Source organism: Telopea speciosissima, chromosome 4 (genome assembly GCF_018873765.1).
Source record: "Telopea speciosissima isolate NSW1024214 ecotype Mountain lineage chromosome 4, Tspe_v1, whole genome shotgun sequence".
NCBI classification, from domain to species: domain Eukaryota; kingdom Viridiplantae; phylum Streptophyta; class Magnoliopsida; order Proteales; family Proteaceae; genus Telopea; species Telopea speciosissima.
In genome coordinates this window covers 65,159,540-65,174,911 of record NC_057919.1, presented here as the reverse complement: position 1 = coordinate 65,174,911, position 15,372 = coordinate 65,159,540, and the positions used below count along the sequence as shown (strand labels likewise).

General features: G+C 42.5%; 1 protein-coding gene across 2 annotated transcripts in view; it reads left to right on the top strand.

Annotated features, from left to right (window-relative positions):
- Nucleotides 1-15,372, top strand: part of LOC122658659 — a 218,728-nt gene that overhangs the window by 57,066 nt on the left and 146,290 nt on the right. For both annotated transcript variants that reach the window (XM_043853701.1, XM_043853700.1), the window contains exons 26-27: nt 528-998; nt 1,130-1,456. In XM_043853701.1, the coding sequence (XP_043709636.1) occupies nt 528-998; nt 1,130-1,456 (798 nt within the window). The remainder of the gene's footprint in view (nt 1-527; nt 999-1,129; nt 1,457-15,372) is intronic.

The window sequence follows — 15,372 nt, the reverse complement described above, 5'->3', positions numbered from 1 at the left end:
TTCTTCCTCCATTGTAAACTCCCCACGGAGCAGGCTCATTGTTGCCTCCTGGGGTCTCCCTTCCTCTCTTCTTTCCCCTTCTCCCTAGGGGGATCGGTTAGGCCTATGTTTTGTAGGTTGTTCTCTCCTCCCCTTTGCCCCCTGAATTCTGGGGGCTTCTTGTTTTCTTTCTCTTTGGTAATGAATTTATTTTTGACCCAAAAAAAAAAAAAAAATGAAATTTGTGCTGGACTGTGTAAGAGGCAGTGATAATTGTCTATGAGGACAATAGCAGCTCAGTGGTGCGTATCCAGAGAAATGCTGCACATCATCTTTTGGGATGCCATTTAGAAAATATCCGAGGTTAATGCTTAATCTGATCGGGTGATTGCAGTCATTTGATTAGATCTTTTGTAGTTGGATTGCATGTGCTAATCTGGTTTTTTGAGTTATTAATGTTATCATTCATTTGGTATGGCTCTTTCTGTGAACCGGTGTGAGTCATCATTGTTTGCTTGGGTTAATATTGTGGCGGTATCATTTTACAGGTACACCTTATTCATTGGGGTGGGGATCTTACGGTCAAGACAAAGCTACATTCCCTTAAAATTAAAGATGAGCTTCAAGGTTGTTTATCTACATCTCCACAGTATCTAGTCCGTTCTGTGCTGAAAGATGACATTATAGTTGCTTCTCCTAGTGTAAAGGCTAATGAGAAAGAGTTGTCTACGGTGTTTCTGGAGGAGGATGATATTTTCAAAGATGCTTTGCCAGATTTCACATGCATCCTTGATCCTGTGTTTTGTTCTGACACAAAGTTGGATACTTTGGATGTCAGTGACCCCTGTGATGGGGTTGATTCCATTGAAGCTTTGATGCAGGATACTACAACAAAGAGGAAGGGAGTTTTACATGAGATGTTCTATGAAGCAGAAGAAAATGGTACATCTGATTTTGTGGTTGTTAACTTTTCAACAATAGATCCCGGTTCGCCTGTTTATGATGGTATTGATACGCAGGTAATCAAAATGAATTTCTTCGATGCGATAATTATGAAAGTATTCTAGTTGTATTGTGCATACATTTATAATGTTATCCTTTCCTCTGTGGTTGTGGAATCCTAATTCCTTTTCCTTATTCACTTCTCCAGATGAGCATTCGCATGTCCAAACTGGAATTCTTCTGCAACAGGCCTACTCTTGTTGCTTTAATTGGCTTTGGCTTGGACCTGAGCTCTGCAGGTTCTGCTGTAAGCTACACAGAAGAAAATGATATTCCAAGAGTTGAAGCTTCTCATAGCAGAGAAAAGGCAGAAGAAAATGCGCGCTCTTTTGTTAAAGGATTGTTAGGTTTCGGTAAAGGCCGTGTAGTATTTCGTCTAAATATGGATGTTGACAGTGTGTACGTTTTTCTCAATAAGGAGGATGGTTCTCAGCTTGCAATGTTTGTGCAAGAAAGCTTTCTGTTGGATCTGAAGGTGTGGATTGTCATGTGTTCTATTGCTTTTTTAAGTTTAGTTTTGCTTCCTTTTCTCATTCTGTGAATTTTATGAAGTGACATGGTCTCTCATTTCCCTTTTCTCTTTATGAATATGAAATTGTGGATATTGGTTATTGATTATGTTATTTACTGAACAGTTCTCTATGTTTTTGGAGTACTTTTCTCTAGTTAAGGTAATTTATTTGGGTGAAGAATCTAAAATTGCATCATTGTTTAATACGGTTACACAGCTGAAAATAAGGATTGTTCGCTCTGATGATGTAGTTCTTGGTGGGTAATTGACTGTTTATGTTTTTAGTTTAAGTTTTATTTCAAGTTTTGTACCAAGATTGCTTCTAGGAACATTTGTTACCCTTTATTCTGCAAGTTTAGGTGTGATGATCTTTTTACCAATGGGTCTCAATGTACAATGATGAGGGATTCCTTGGATGTTTTCTTTAGTAGAACTTGTGTTATACCCAAGCAAATCTGTTTTTTTACATGAAATTGTTTTATTACATGCCAAGTCCTTGGCCTGATGCTATTGAAATGTCCATCTAACAAGCATGGGTTGCTGCCTGTATAGAGAAATAGATTCATCCTTTCACACACATATGGCCAGAGTTCCTTGAGAAATAAATTTCTTTGAGACCCGACCAACCCTTCCTATTCCTTGCCTAGCCAAATGGTCACCCATTTCATTAACTGATCTTGCAGCTGCTGCAACGTAAGTTGATTCAGAAGCAGGGTTGCAGGTGCAATAAGTAAGCCTTTTTTAAAGTTACCATTGCATAGAGTCGAAAACCACTTTCCATATGAACGAGCAGTTAATCTGAGAAACCAAATGTTGTATGCACCTTGTAACATGAGAGAACCTAAGGTGTCAACACTGAACTGAAACCAATAAACCGAATCGAAACCAGCTGTTTAAAACTGAACCGACAAACCATTGGTTTTGAACTGATATAGAACTGAATAAACCACATAAACTGAAGCCCTATTATGGAGATATGAGTAATGGCTTGTGACTAATTGATCACTGCCCCTCATTTATAATAGATGAGAGAACATTCTAGAATAGGTACAAAGACGATAATAACCCTAGGACTTAACTACCCTTGAACCCATTTTACAATACGCCCCCTCAAGTTGGTGCATAAATATCAAACAGGCCCAACTTGGTAACAATAGGCATAAAACTCTTGCTATTAATGCTCTTAGTGAGAATGTCGGCTAGCTGATCTCCTAACTGAACAAAAGGAATGCATATCAATCCTTACTCCTGCTTCTCCTTGATAAAATGACGATCGATCTCAACATGCTTGGTACGATCGTGTTGAACTGGGTTATGAGCAATACTTATTGCTGATTTGCTATCATGGTAAAGGCGCATGGGCATTGTAACAGGAACACATAAATCACGAAGAAAACCTTGCAGCCAAAGTAGCTCACAAATACCATGGGCCATAGCCTGAAATTCTGCTTCAGCACTGGATCGAGAAACCACCGATTGTTTCTTGCTCCTCCAAGTCACTAAATTCCCGCCAACAAAGGTACAGTACTCAGAGGTGGACCTCCTGTCATCCGGACATTCTGCCCAATCTGCATCGGTGTAGGCCTCAATCCATAAGTGACCTTGGGAAGAAAAGAGAACACCTTTCCCAGGTGTAGACTTCCGATATCTCAAGATCTTGTATGCTGCCTCTAGGTGAGTGGAGTGAGGATCATGCATATACTCTCACAACACTTACTGCAAAGGCAATATTAGGCCGTGTGTGAGACAGGTATATCAACCGGCCAACTAATCTCTGAAGCTGCCTCTATCCATAGGATCTCCATCTTTACTCTTTAGGTGAGTATTTGGTTCCGAGGGGGTATCCGCAGGCTTACACCCCAACATTCCTGTTTCAGATAACAAGTCAAGAGTATACTTCCATTGTGACAGGAAGATACCTTGAGCAGAATAAGCACCCTCAATCCCAAGGAAATATCTAGGTCCTTGAACTCAAATTCTGTCCCCAAATAAGTCTTCAATTTTTTTATCTCGTCAACATCGTTTCCAGTAATGACGATGTTGTCTACATAAACAATCAGCACAGTGATGAGTTGGTCTCTCTTCTTGATAAACAAAGTATGATCAATGTCACTTTGTTTGTAGCCGATTGATGTTGATGTATACATTGACATTGCCCTTCTCTCTTCGTCATGTGTGCCTTCCTGTGGAAAGGAGCTGAATCCTCCAGATTCCTTCACCCTTTCAGTTGGGCTTTTGTCTATCTTCCTAAGGATGAGGGAGGCTTGGGTAGAGGAGGATCAAAGAGAAAAAAAAGAAACAATGACTCTATTCTGCCTTTTCTCTGCTATGAGGGAGGCTTCTGGTATCCTCAATCAATATGGAAATTAGTGGCTAAAAAGAAAAGTATTTGGGTTGATTGGGGCTTCTCTGGGCATCTTTGCAATGACTATTTGGACTGCATCTACTATTTTTTTTTGGGTGAATAATAAATAATTCATTACCAAAGAGAAAAAAACAAGAAGCCCTCATAATTCAGGGGACAAAAGGGAGAAGAGAACAGCCACAAATCATAGGCCAAACCGGGGAAAGAATAGAGGAAGGGAGACCCCATGAAGCAACAATGAGCCTGTTCCTTGGGGAGTTTACACTAGAGGAAGAAGGAATGGAGAAGGAGGAATTGGATTTGACATCAAAGATGATGGAATCCCAAATAATCCTAAAGGACCTAGAATTGGAGGTCCATCTTCTAATATTACGCTCCATCCAAATATGCGAGATGGAGGCCCCGAATGCCAGCAAACCAATATAATCGCAGATGGAATTGCCTCCAAAATTTTCCAGGATCCACTTTCATTCCCTCTGGAGGGGGAGGATCATTCTTCTCCTCGGCCAGCATTTGATGAGAATACCTTTCCAAATTGATGCCGAGAAAGAGCATTCAAAGAATAGATGTTCAGCCGATTCTAAGCCATTCCAACAAAGACAGCAAGCAGGGGGGGCGTTCAAGTGCCGATGAATGAGAAAAGACTGAGTAGAGAGGCAGTTTGAAAGCGTACGCCAAACGCAGAAGCTGTGCCTTGGAATGTGGCCTTTGAACCAAACCAGTTTGTACCAATCAGTGGGGGTGCCTGTAGATCTTATGTGATTCCAAGCCGATTTGGAGACCAAGATACCAGGTCGCTAGAATTTGAGTTTCTCCCGTTCAAAGGGGGGAGGGCATTCCAGATAAAATCAAGCTGCGAAGAGGGGGAGGGGACCCAAGATTCGGAGGAGATGATATCAGCAACTTTCGAAAGTCTGTGAAGACCAGCCCTATAAATATTTCTGGGGCGTACTAAAGGAAGAAGGATACCAAAAGGATGCCATTGATCGAGCCAAAGATTAGTGTTGCAGCCATCTGCAATCTTGGTATTAATAACTCCAATGGCTGAGATTCTCCATTTGAGGATGTTTTTCCAAACCCAAGATGCATCCGTAGGGCTGCTAACAGTCCAAATAGGATCATTTTGGAGGAAAGCTGAGTAGATCCAATCGACCCAAATACTGTTGTGCTTGGCTGCCAGCTTCCAAATGAGAGGTTTCAGTACCTTTCCAAAGGTGGCAACACATGAGAGCTTCAATGGATTTATGATGGACTGAGGGAGAACAAAAATGCTGGACCAATAAATGTAGGATGCTTGTGTTTGAGTTAAAATAATACCGCAAGCGTACGGGTCAATCGTAGCTACGGGTCGAACACGAGGAGATATACGCCACTCTATTTAATTAAACTTAAAAGTAATACAAAGTGAACCAAATTAAAGTGTTAAATTAAACTAATTAAACTAATGAAAATTAATGCATCCTAACTCATAAGCATCTAACAAAATTAAGGGATTAAATTGGCATCCTAACACATGAGCATCTAACCTATCAAACTAATGTAATTTGGAAGGAATAACAAAAACGCAGCCACACTTCATAATCACATAAAAAGAAATAAGGGAATAAAAGTGCATCCACATACCACAACCATATAAAAAAAATAAAAGAAATAGAGGGAGAAGAAGAAGAAGCGAGAGAGAGATAGAGGAGAGGGAGAATGAGATTGAGAGTTTAGATAGTAAAACCTTGATGTGCTTACATGAATGTAATTGAAAAGCTTGAATACTTCATAAACTTACCTTGGCCTCCTCTTCTAAATCTTCAAGTCTTGTCATCAACTTAAGAACTTAGACTAGAAGGCTTAAAACCTAAACTAGAATTAAGAAATTACAACCCAATTGAAGACTTAAATTGAAATTAAAGCATAAACTAAACCTATTACAACCATTAAATGAAAATCAAAAAGCAAACTAGAACTTAGAAAAGCCAAAAATCACAACTTAGAAGGAGAAGAAGAAAAGAAATTTTACTAAGTGAATGAACTAAAAATTACACTAAAAACTGAATTAAAATTGAACTAGAAACTAACTAAAAACTGAACTAAAAAACTAACTTCTTACAACCCAAAGGGCAAGGGGTATTTATAGGGGGAAGAGAAGAGAAGGGAGAAGAGGGAAGTGTAGGAGAAATATTCCCTAAGAAAAGAGAATATTCTCTTCTCCTTCCTCTTTTACAATGCCTTGAATCCTAAGAAAAAAGAAAAAAATAGAAAGAAGAAGAAGAGAAGATTGTTTACATAGACCTTCTATTTCTAGAAAAATAAACTTCCAATTCTAACAAGTGCTTCATTTTCTTTGTAGATATCTTCTCCAAGCAATAAAATCAAAGCATCTTTGATTTTTCAACTTTCCATAGGTGAGAATGTCTTTCAAAATAAGTCTATCCCAAGTAGAATTTCAGAAGTGCCCTTGAGAAGTTGGAGGAGAGAGAGAGTAAGGGTGATGACTAGGATTCCTTCAAGAATAAATAAAATACCCATTCTGTCCTTCAGAAAACGTGGAGCATGGGGTGCTTATATAGGTCTCACCATTGTGTTCCTTGCGAAAAATCACCCAAAATAGACCCAAATTTAGTCCAATTTGGAGTTCGGGAGCCCAAGATATCTCAAGTTGAAGTTGGACTGTCTAGAGCCCTCCAAATGGAATCTTTCGGGTATAAGAATGTAACTTCTAATAATTCTGTTAAGGTCCCTGCAATCTGAACTTTCGCTTCACTTTGTCCCCAGCCGACTGTCAATAATTACAAATAAACCCCTATAGACCATTTTCGTGCTTCGTTACGGAAACGGCCGTAACTTCTTCGTTTCAACTCGGAATCATGTGCCGTTTAAACCGTTGCGAAGCTGACTCGATGGGCTACGCATCCAAGCCATTAACACCTTTAAACCCCTTAAAAACATTTCCTTAGCATCATCTCCTCCATTTTCACAAGAATTCACCTAAAACCTGAAAAGCATAAGAAAGCACCGAGTAACTCTGTCCAATATGGTAAAATGTATGCTTTATGCCTTAAGATTTCACACATAAATGTGCTCATCAGCTTGCATGACTGATCTAATCAGTTCGAGGCGACTGGCATAAGAAAGGAACTTTTCTTTCCACAGCTGAAGCTTTTTCCGCAGAAGAGCGAGGATTGGGAAGCAGTGGTGAGCCGATAGCCTGGCAGGAACAAGGGGGAGACCCAAATATTTTACCGGAAGATGACCGAGAGGAAATCCAGATTTTTCTTGAATAAGAAGCTTTTGCTGATCATTGATTCCAGTCACAAATAGCAGGGATTTGGAAGGATTGATCTTGACGCCCGACATGCTTTCAAACGAAGAGAGGCAGCCCATAGTAGTCTCAATCGAACCCAAGTCTGCTTTGGAGAAGATCATGAGATCATCGGCGAAGGCAAGATGGGAAATCATGAGCCTCTTGCAGCTTACCATAGGCTGGATGAGCCTTTGATAAGTTTTACATTGAATCTCTCTTGAAAGGACTTCCAAAGCAAGAGTAAAATTGAAGGGGGAGAGAGGGCAGCCTTGTCTGATTCCAACCGAGGAAGAGAAGAAACCTGCCGGGCTGCCGTTGACCACTACCGAAAACTGGGGAGAGGAGATGCAGTGATAAATCCAGTTAACAAAATTAGGAGGGAACCCCATCTTGTTCATGACCATGATAATAAATTCCTAATTAAGAGAATCAAAAGCTTTATGCAGATCTATCTTCATAAGGGCAGCAGAGCGGTGATTCTTTCTATCAAAACCACGAACCAGCTCATTGCAAAGGAGGATGTTGTCTGAGATGTTTCTACCGGCAATCAATGCTGATTGGTTGGAGCTGACAAGGGAATCAATGACCAGCTTGATTTGGTTGGCAAGAACCTTGGCAATAAATTTGTAGAGCATGTTGCATTAGGCAATGGGCCTGTAATCGGACATGGAAGCAGCCCCTTCCTTCTTGGGAATAAGGCAAAGAAAGGTCTGGTTGATGCCTTTGACTTGAGAGGGGTTGAAGAAGAAGCTTTGGACAGCTTTGACAAGGTCATCTTTGATAATATCCCAGCAAGAGTTGAAAAATCCCATACTGAAACCATCCGGGCCCAGGGCTTTATTTTCTTTATGAGAGTGGACAGTAGACAAGATCTCATCTTCTAATGGGATCTTTTGCAGAACTTCAATGTAATTGGAGTCAATAAATTTGTTGAGAAGGCCATTTGGAATGGGATTTGCCGAACCTGGTTCGGCAAGTGCTGGGGCCTAAATTGATGCTTGAAAAATCTGACTGCTTCAGATTTGATGCGTTTGACTGATGTGATGGAGGAGCCATCATGAGAGAGGAGCTGCAAAATTGCATTGGCATTGTTGTGAGCTTTAATTGACCTATGGAAGAAAGCAGTGTTGGAGTCTCCCAGATTCAGCCACCTTTCTCGGGCTTTTTGTCTGAGGAAACATTCTTCTTGGGATACCAAGGTGGAGAGGAGGCCAGCAGTGTGCTTTTCTTCTTCAGCAAGGCCAAAATTGAGAGGATCTGATTGAAGTCTAATTTGAATGGCTGAAAGCTTAGACCTGCAATCCGAAACCAAGGTGGATACATTTCCAAAATTTTCTTTGTTCCAGATTTTTAGAGCCTCTTTAACATTTCTTAGCTTTTTAGCGAAGTCTAGGAGGGGAGAAGTAAAGGAGCGAATAGGCTTATCCCAAGCAGATTGGACAAGGGGAAGAAAAGAGGAATGGGAGACCACATGTCAAAGAATTTAGAGGGTTTTGTGGGACCAAATGAGGGGTATGGTTGAATGGTAGTTGAAATGGAACTATGATCAGATATACCTTGGGTTTGAAATGAGGCATGCGATGCAGGGAAGGCAGAGAGCCAAGCTTAATTGATCAAGACTCTATCCAACTTGCAAGTAATTCTGGCTGACCCACTTCTCCGATTGTGCCAAGAGTAGTTAAGCCCAGACCAGCTGAGATCGTCCACTAATATCCTCCAAGCAGTCGTTAAAAGCATCGACAGATGGAATATCAATCGCATTGCCCCCCATTTTTTCCATACTAGAGCGGACTACATTAAAGTCACCCCCAATGCCCCAAGGGTGAGAACCCATTTGGCTTGCCTGCAGGCGCAGATCAGTCCACAGGGTGAGGCGCTCTAAAGCTCAGTTAGAGGCATAAATCACAGTGAAGTAACAAATGAGATTGCCAAGAAGGTCATTGAGTTGAAGATGGAGGAATTGGGATGAAGAGGAGAGGAGGTTGGCATGGAATTTGGAAGGATTCCAAAGGAACCAAATACGGCCATTTAAATGGTGGCAGTAGTTGGAGAGGATGGACCAAGAGGGAGTTATGGAGTTAGCAATGCGGAGGTGGTTGGCTCTTTAACTCTGAGAAATACAATTTTAAAGGGTTGATGAGGGATTTTACTTCTTTTGGCCTAGGAGTTCAGCCCTCTGGAGTTCCAAAGAAGGCCTTCAAACATTGGAGGGAGAGAGGTGGCAACAAGCCCCTAGAGGGGCTAAGGGAGAGGTACCGATGAAACGCCGGTGTTCGACTGGACGAACTGCGATGCCTGGAATAGGAATGCCACCAGAGATTGGTAGTGGCAAGAATAGACAAAGGGGGCAAGGGCTCGGGCGAAGGAGAAGAGGATCCGTGGGTCGGGTTAAGAGGGGGACCCGATCCAATGGAAAGGAGGTTTAAGTTGAGGGGCGGGTGAGGCCCAGGCCCATTTAGTGGGTTGGGCCCATGACCTAAAAGAGAAGGTTGGAAGGAAGATATTAAAAAAGACGGAGATAGTGCAGAGGTGGGGTCCGCGAGAGAGGTGGGAGGCAATATAGAGGGGTGTAAAACCAAGGAGGGAGAGGGTTCCAAGATGTTGTTCGTCGTGGAGGAAGGCGGTGGAGGCAAGGGAGACAGGCTCTGTGCAGCAGAGCAGACTAGAGGAATAAGCAGACCAGAACGAGGAGGTGCATCGCACATGGTTTTAGCCAAAAAAGAGATACTATCGCTCAAAACCTTAGACTACCCAAGCACGCCTCCGTCATGCGCAAGTTTCGACATGACCTTATCACCTCCGAGAAGCACAAGATCTGACAAAGTCAGCGGAGCATCGCACAAGAGACTTTCTGAAAAAGGGACTTCAATGCGATCTGACAGGTCATCAGAGGATAAGACATTGGTCATAAGAGGACAAGACATCAAAAGAGTTCTGAAGAAGCAGGGGCCGGTGGTGAACTGAAGCCGTTGCAGAGATTCGAGGGAAGATGCCGGCGGTGATCAGAAAAGGTTGCAGTGGTCGCAGGTGGATTCCGTCGAAGTTTCCAACTAAGATTTCGACCCGGTTTCTTGGTTTTCGATCTGCCTCTGATGGGAAGATGATCAGCGGAATTTACGAACCTGACTGATCAGGACCATAGTTGTCATGGCAGTTAGGCGACCCAAGGCGGTGGAGAGGGCCAAAGTTTAAGGCGACACCAACTAGGCGAACAAGGTGTCCAAGGCACCTGCCTAGGCGACCAAGGCGCCCAAGTCGACCAAGGCGCCTGGACGCCTAGGCGTCGCCAAGGTGCCGCCTTGACAACTATGATCAGGACAGGTAAAGGGGGAATGGGGCAATCCACCGGTAAAACGACTGCAGGAGAAGGAACTTGGACTTCGTCTTGGTCTTCGACAACCGGAAGAGTCTCAGCCACATGATGATTTACTGCCGGAGAGCAGAGGTCCTGGCTGTGACCGAAAATCTTCCAAAGCAAACACTGCGGTGGCTTCCATTCAAAATGGACTTCTTGCTGGAAGGAGAAGTCATTACCTTCTTTGATCGTGATGGAGGAAGGCAGACGATCCTCTGTTAAGACCTCGACACAAATCCTCACAAAAGCAAAGCGATTTTTCTTCATAGTTGTGACATCCGAAATGAGTGCGGTACCCAAAACAGAGCCCACAGTGCTCAGGCCTTCAGTGCACCAGTAGTGGAGAGGAAGGCCTGTAAGAGAAATCTAAAGAGAAATGGTAGAGAGGTCTACACGACTGAGTTGGAGATGACGGTGCCATTGCTGGAGAAGAATGGTTTTCTTTCCCACATGCCACGACCCACCTTCAAGAGCAAGTAGCTTATCAAGTTCCTTAAAAAATTTGAAAAATGAAGAACCTGTTATCTAATAGGAAAAAAATCCAGGGTTCCATATGAGCGCCATTGATTGGAAAGGGAGAGTTTGACAAAATGAAAAGCAGGTTTTGAACCAAGAAAATGCCCAACCAAGCAATTTTCCCACAGTTTGGCTTCATGCGCAAGGAAGTTAGGGGGACAGAGAGCAAATTTGGAGGATCCTTCAGTAGTGGATGAAGCAATGAAGTGAAGGGGCAGGCCACCAGATGAAGGAGCAGAAGCTGAATGGAAAATATCTCGCCAAGGAGAAGGCGGGGGAGCAGAAGTGGATGTAGGCGGTGGTGAAGCAGGGATGGTGGGGGCAGTATAGATGGGAGCTGGTGAGGAGTTGGGGACAGGAGAGGATGATGGCATACTTCCCGACAGGTTTAAAGGGGGGGGGGGGGAGGGTTCTAGCATGTTTTCAGGGGAGGGTCATAGCTGAGAGATCTTCAAGTCTAGGACATGTTACCCGTTAATCATTATGTCAACCATCATGGAAGTTCCTAGTCTCAGTGTTCCTTATAAGCATTCATTATTGGATGCATATTAGGTTCTGTCATTGCATAGATTTCTAAAAAACACTTTGATATTCCATTTTCATTTTTCCTTATGCCAACTGCTCCTACTATTATTAATGCCTTTTAGGTTTGGCGGAAGATTTCGAAGCTTAGGCCTCTTGATCTTGGGGCCTCTTCTTGTCTCATTGATGATGACGCCTAGATCCGCCTTTGGCTTGATCATTGTCACCCTTTGGGTGTTCTCCTCCGCTCAGTAGGTGTAAGAGCTATTTGCAGTTTAGGTTTTATTAAGCAGTCTATAGTTGTAGATATCATTTTTCATGATGATTGCCCCCTACTACTACCTCCCAGACTCCCATTTTAATTTACCGTTTGGGATGCCTTGCCTTCTATTCCCAGAAGGCCTACAGGTAGAGGTGATCTTGTGGTTTTGTCTTTTCAGCTCTAAGTCAGCTTGGGACCTTCTCCAAGTTCATGGCACCTTGTCCTCCTAGCACAAGTTAGTTTGGTTCAAAAGCCATATCCCTCGTCATAGTTTCACTGTTTAGTGGTGTCACACCCCACCTAGACTAACACGGGTTTTGTGATTGAATGTCCACAGACATTCCCAAAACCACAAGGATCTCAGTTCAGTGGCTTACCTCACAGTTAAAAATCATAGTGATCAATAAAGAAATCGGAGAATGCAGCGGAAGATCAAAATACTATTATAAACATTAATAACAGAGTATTAAATGATAACATAAGTATTTACTTAACCATACTATGGATCTAAGCTTTACAATCATTCTTATATATATATATACATAATATCCCCAAAAGATAACTTGCATAAAAGAAAATTTCATAAGTTGATCAACATAACCCATCACCCAGCAATTTCAAGTAGTAGCCACTAAGATACAACTATCATCATCACGTATATCTCTATGTGCATCCTGCTCCACATCCATCATCATCACGCCAGTTGCCATATCTAAAATAAAGGTATACCGAGGGATGAGCTCCACTAAGCCTAGTGAGGGGAAACATGTAAATAGATGCAAATAGTTCATGATGCATGTCTTAAGTCTAAGCATGCAACTAACAACAGATCTAGGTCTCATGAGGTTAAATGCTACTGTAGCAGGTATGATATTCTCAGTTAAGGAATTACGCATTGGACCCTAAGAATACCACTCTGCTACGGTAGAGACCCGCCAATACCGGAATTACGCATCGGTCCCCAGTGAACCATCCCATTCCGGAAATACTCTTCGGACCTAGGACAGTGGATGACATTCCAGAATCATCCCTTTGGACCTACCACAGGTTATCCAACACCTCACCCCTGTTGGTAAGGATTGTAACATTGGGTTTATGATAGCCTAGGCGCCTAGCCATATGCATCTTCTAACATGAATGTCATATGATTCAATAGTAAGTAGTAAAGCAAATCAGTTCCATCACCATCTCTCAACACATTATTCATAATTCACAAATAAGAACATGCAATGCATTATGAAATGTTTCATACTATCATGCATATTACTAATGCAAAAACTAAAATTTATATGCATATAATTCTTATATGATGTATAATTAAACGCAACAAGCATAAATACAAAATAATAACAAACACTCTTAAATTAAGGTCAAATCCACTCACCTTGAGTTGGATGCTTGCATAAGTAAGTAGATGATTCAACTCACAATTAAGCCTCACCAACAGGAGATTACAACTTAATTTTATAAAACAAAACATAAATTAGGTCAAGGAATAAACCCAATCCAAAGCCCTAACTATTTAGGACAACATTAGGGTTAGCAGAGGGGGACCGGATGGAGGCTGCCCCTTTGGACCGGTTGACCGGTTGGATGGCAGTGCCTCCAACCAGTGGTTGCTACAGTGGAAGGTTTGAGGTGCTTTTTTATGGATCTTGCCATTTATGGTTCCAAAATCACAAAATGGCTTGAAGGGGATGAAGATTATACCATTTGGGTCTAATCAACCCAAATGCATGTTGGGTTTCAGGCCTTTACAACCATTTTGCCTAATTTCCTAGGCTTGGACTGAGATGAGTTATGAACTTAGCTGAAACCAAAGAAGGAAGAGGAAATGGGCAGATCAGAATGGGTTTAACAGCCTACCTGAGATATGCAATGCAGAAGATGATAGCAACCCAACAGATTTGTCCTTTCCCAGAGCTTCTCTCTCCAACAACCTAGTTTTCCAAGCTTTCTCTGCTTTCTCTTCTTCTTTCTCCAGAGCAGAACCAAAATCGTTTTGGAATAAAAATGAGGTTCTAATACTGAGTTTTCTTTATATAGGTAAGGCCAACTAAGGTCCATTTGGTTGGGCCTTAATAGAATTAGTTTGTGAAATAGTTTCTCTAAACTAATTAAAAGATAATTAACTCAAGAATGACTTTTGGTAACTCAAGAATGACTTATGGTCAAGTCTCGGGAATACCCCGCGACGTTAATGAGAGTCTGGCCGTGATGATATGCGGGTAGCTCAACCTAGATCAGGTATGTGGGTCCCACTGGGGAAAAGTTATATTTCAGCCAATAATACACAAATAAGACATTAGCTTTATATAGCATTATTAACGGGTTCTTACCTATGATTCGGCCTAAGCGATTGACAGGTTTTGCATATGCTCCACCCAACATTTATCGCATGCAAAACATATATACGAGGTCCCGTCAGGTTCCTCATGTTCCAAAATAGCTACATCAGCCAATTCTTCGGAATCCGTCATTGGGGGGAACTGGAAGATTGGTTCGAATCTTCAACCGATAAAGCCCACAACATCCAGGCATACATGGTTACTGAACCAGATCCTGAAACCATACAATTTCAGTTAGACCTAGTTTAGGGGCGGGTTTTACACTCCTCCCTCCATTACACTTCTCCCTCCACCGGAGAGAAAGAGCTTGGATTTGAGAAGGTTGATGCGGAGGCCAGAGAGACTCTCGAAGAGATGGAGGGAGGACATGATAGCCGAAATGGAGGAGGGGGAGGCTTTTGAAAAAATCATAAGGTCATCGGCAAAGGCAAGGTGGATGAGGTTAAGCTGCTTGCATTTGGGGATAGGGGAGATGAGGTGGAGGTCAAATTTGGCTTGAATACTCCTGGAGAGGACTTCCAAAGCCAGAGAGAAGAGGAAGGGGGAGAGGGGGCAGCCTTGGCGAATTCCAACTTTGGAGTTGAAGAAGCCAGCAGGGGAGCCATTCACGATGACGGAATAAGAGGGGGAGGAGATGCAAGCAAAAATCCAGGGAATGAAGGCGAGGGGGAAGCCCATTTGAGATAACACATCATAGATGAAGTCCCACTTGAGGGAGTTAAAAGCTTTGTGAAGGTCAATCTTCATAAGGGCAGCTGGCGAGTGGGATTTTCTGTCAAATCCACGCACAATTTCAGAGCAGAGAATGATGTTATCCGCAATGCTTCTACCTGAGATGAAGGCAGATTGATTGGGACTAACCAGGGAAGGGATGACAAGCTGGATTCTGTTAGCAAGGATTTTTGCAATGAACTTATAGAGGAGGTTGCAAAGAGAGAGAGGTCTGACATGGAGTTTTTTTTTTTTTGGTGATTAAATAAATATATTACCAAAGCCCGAGAAGGGCGAGGGGGAGAAAGAGGGGGGGGGAATACAAAAGAGGGGAGAAGGAGAGAGAGGGGGGGGGGGAGCCCCGCTAGGGGGAAGGGCTAGGGAGTAACAAAGCTCTATCTAGACCCTAGGATACAACAATGTGCGTGTTCCTTGGGGTATCCCTAAAGGCCTTGTGAGGCAAAAGACTAAGCTTAGAGGAAACATCCCAGGAGATGGCTTTCCAA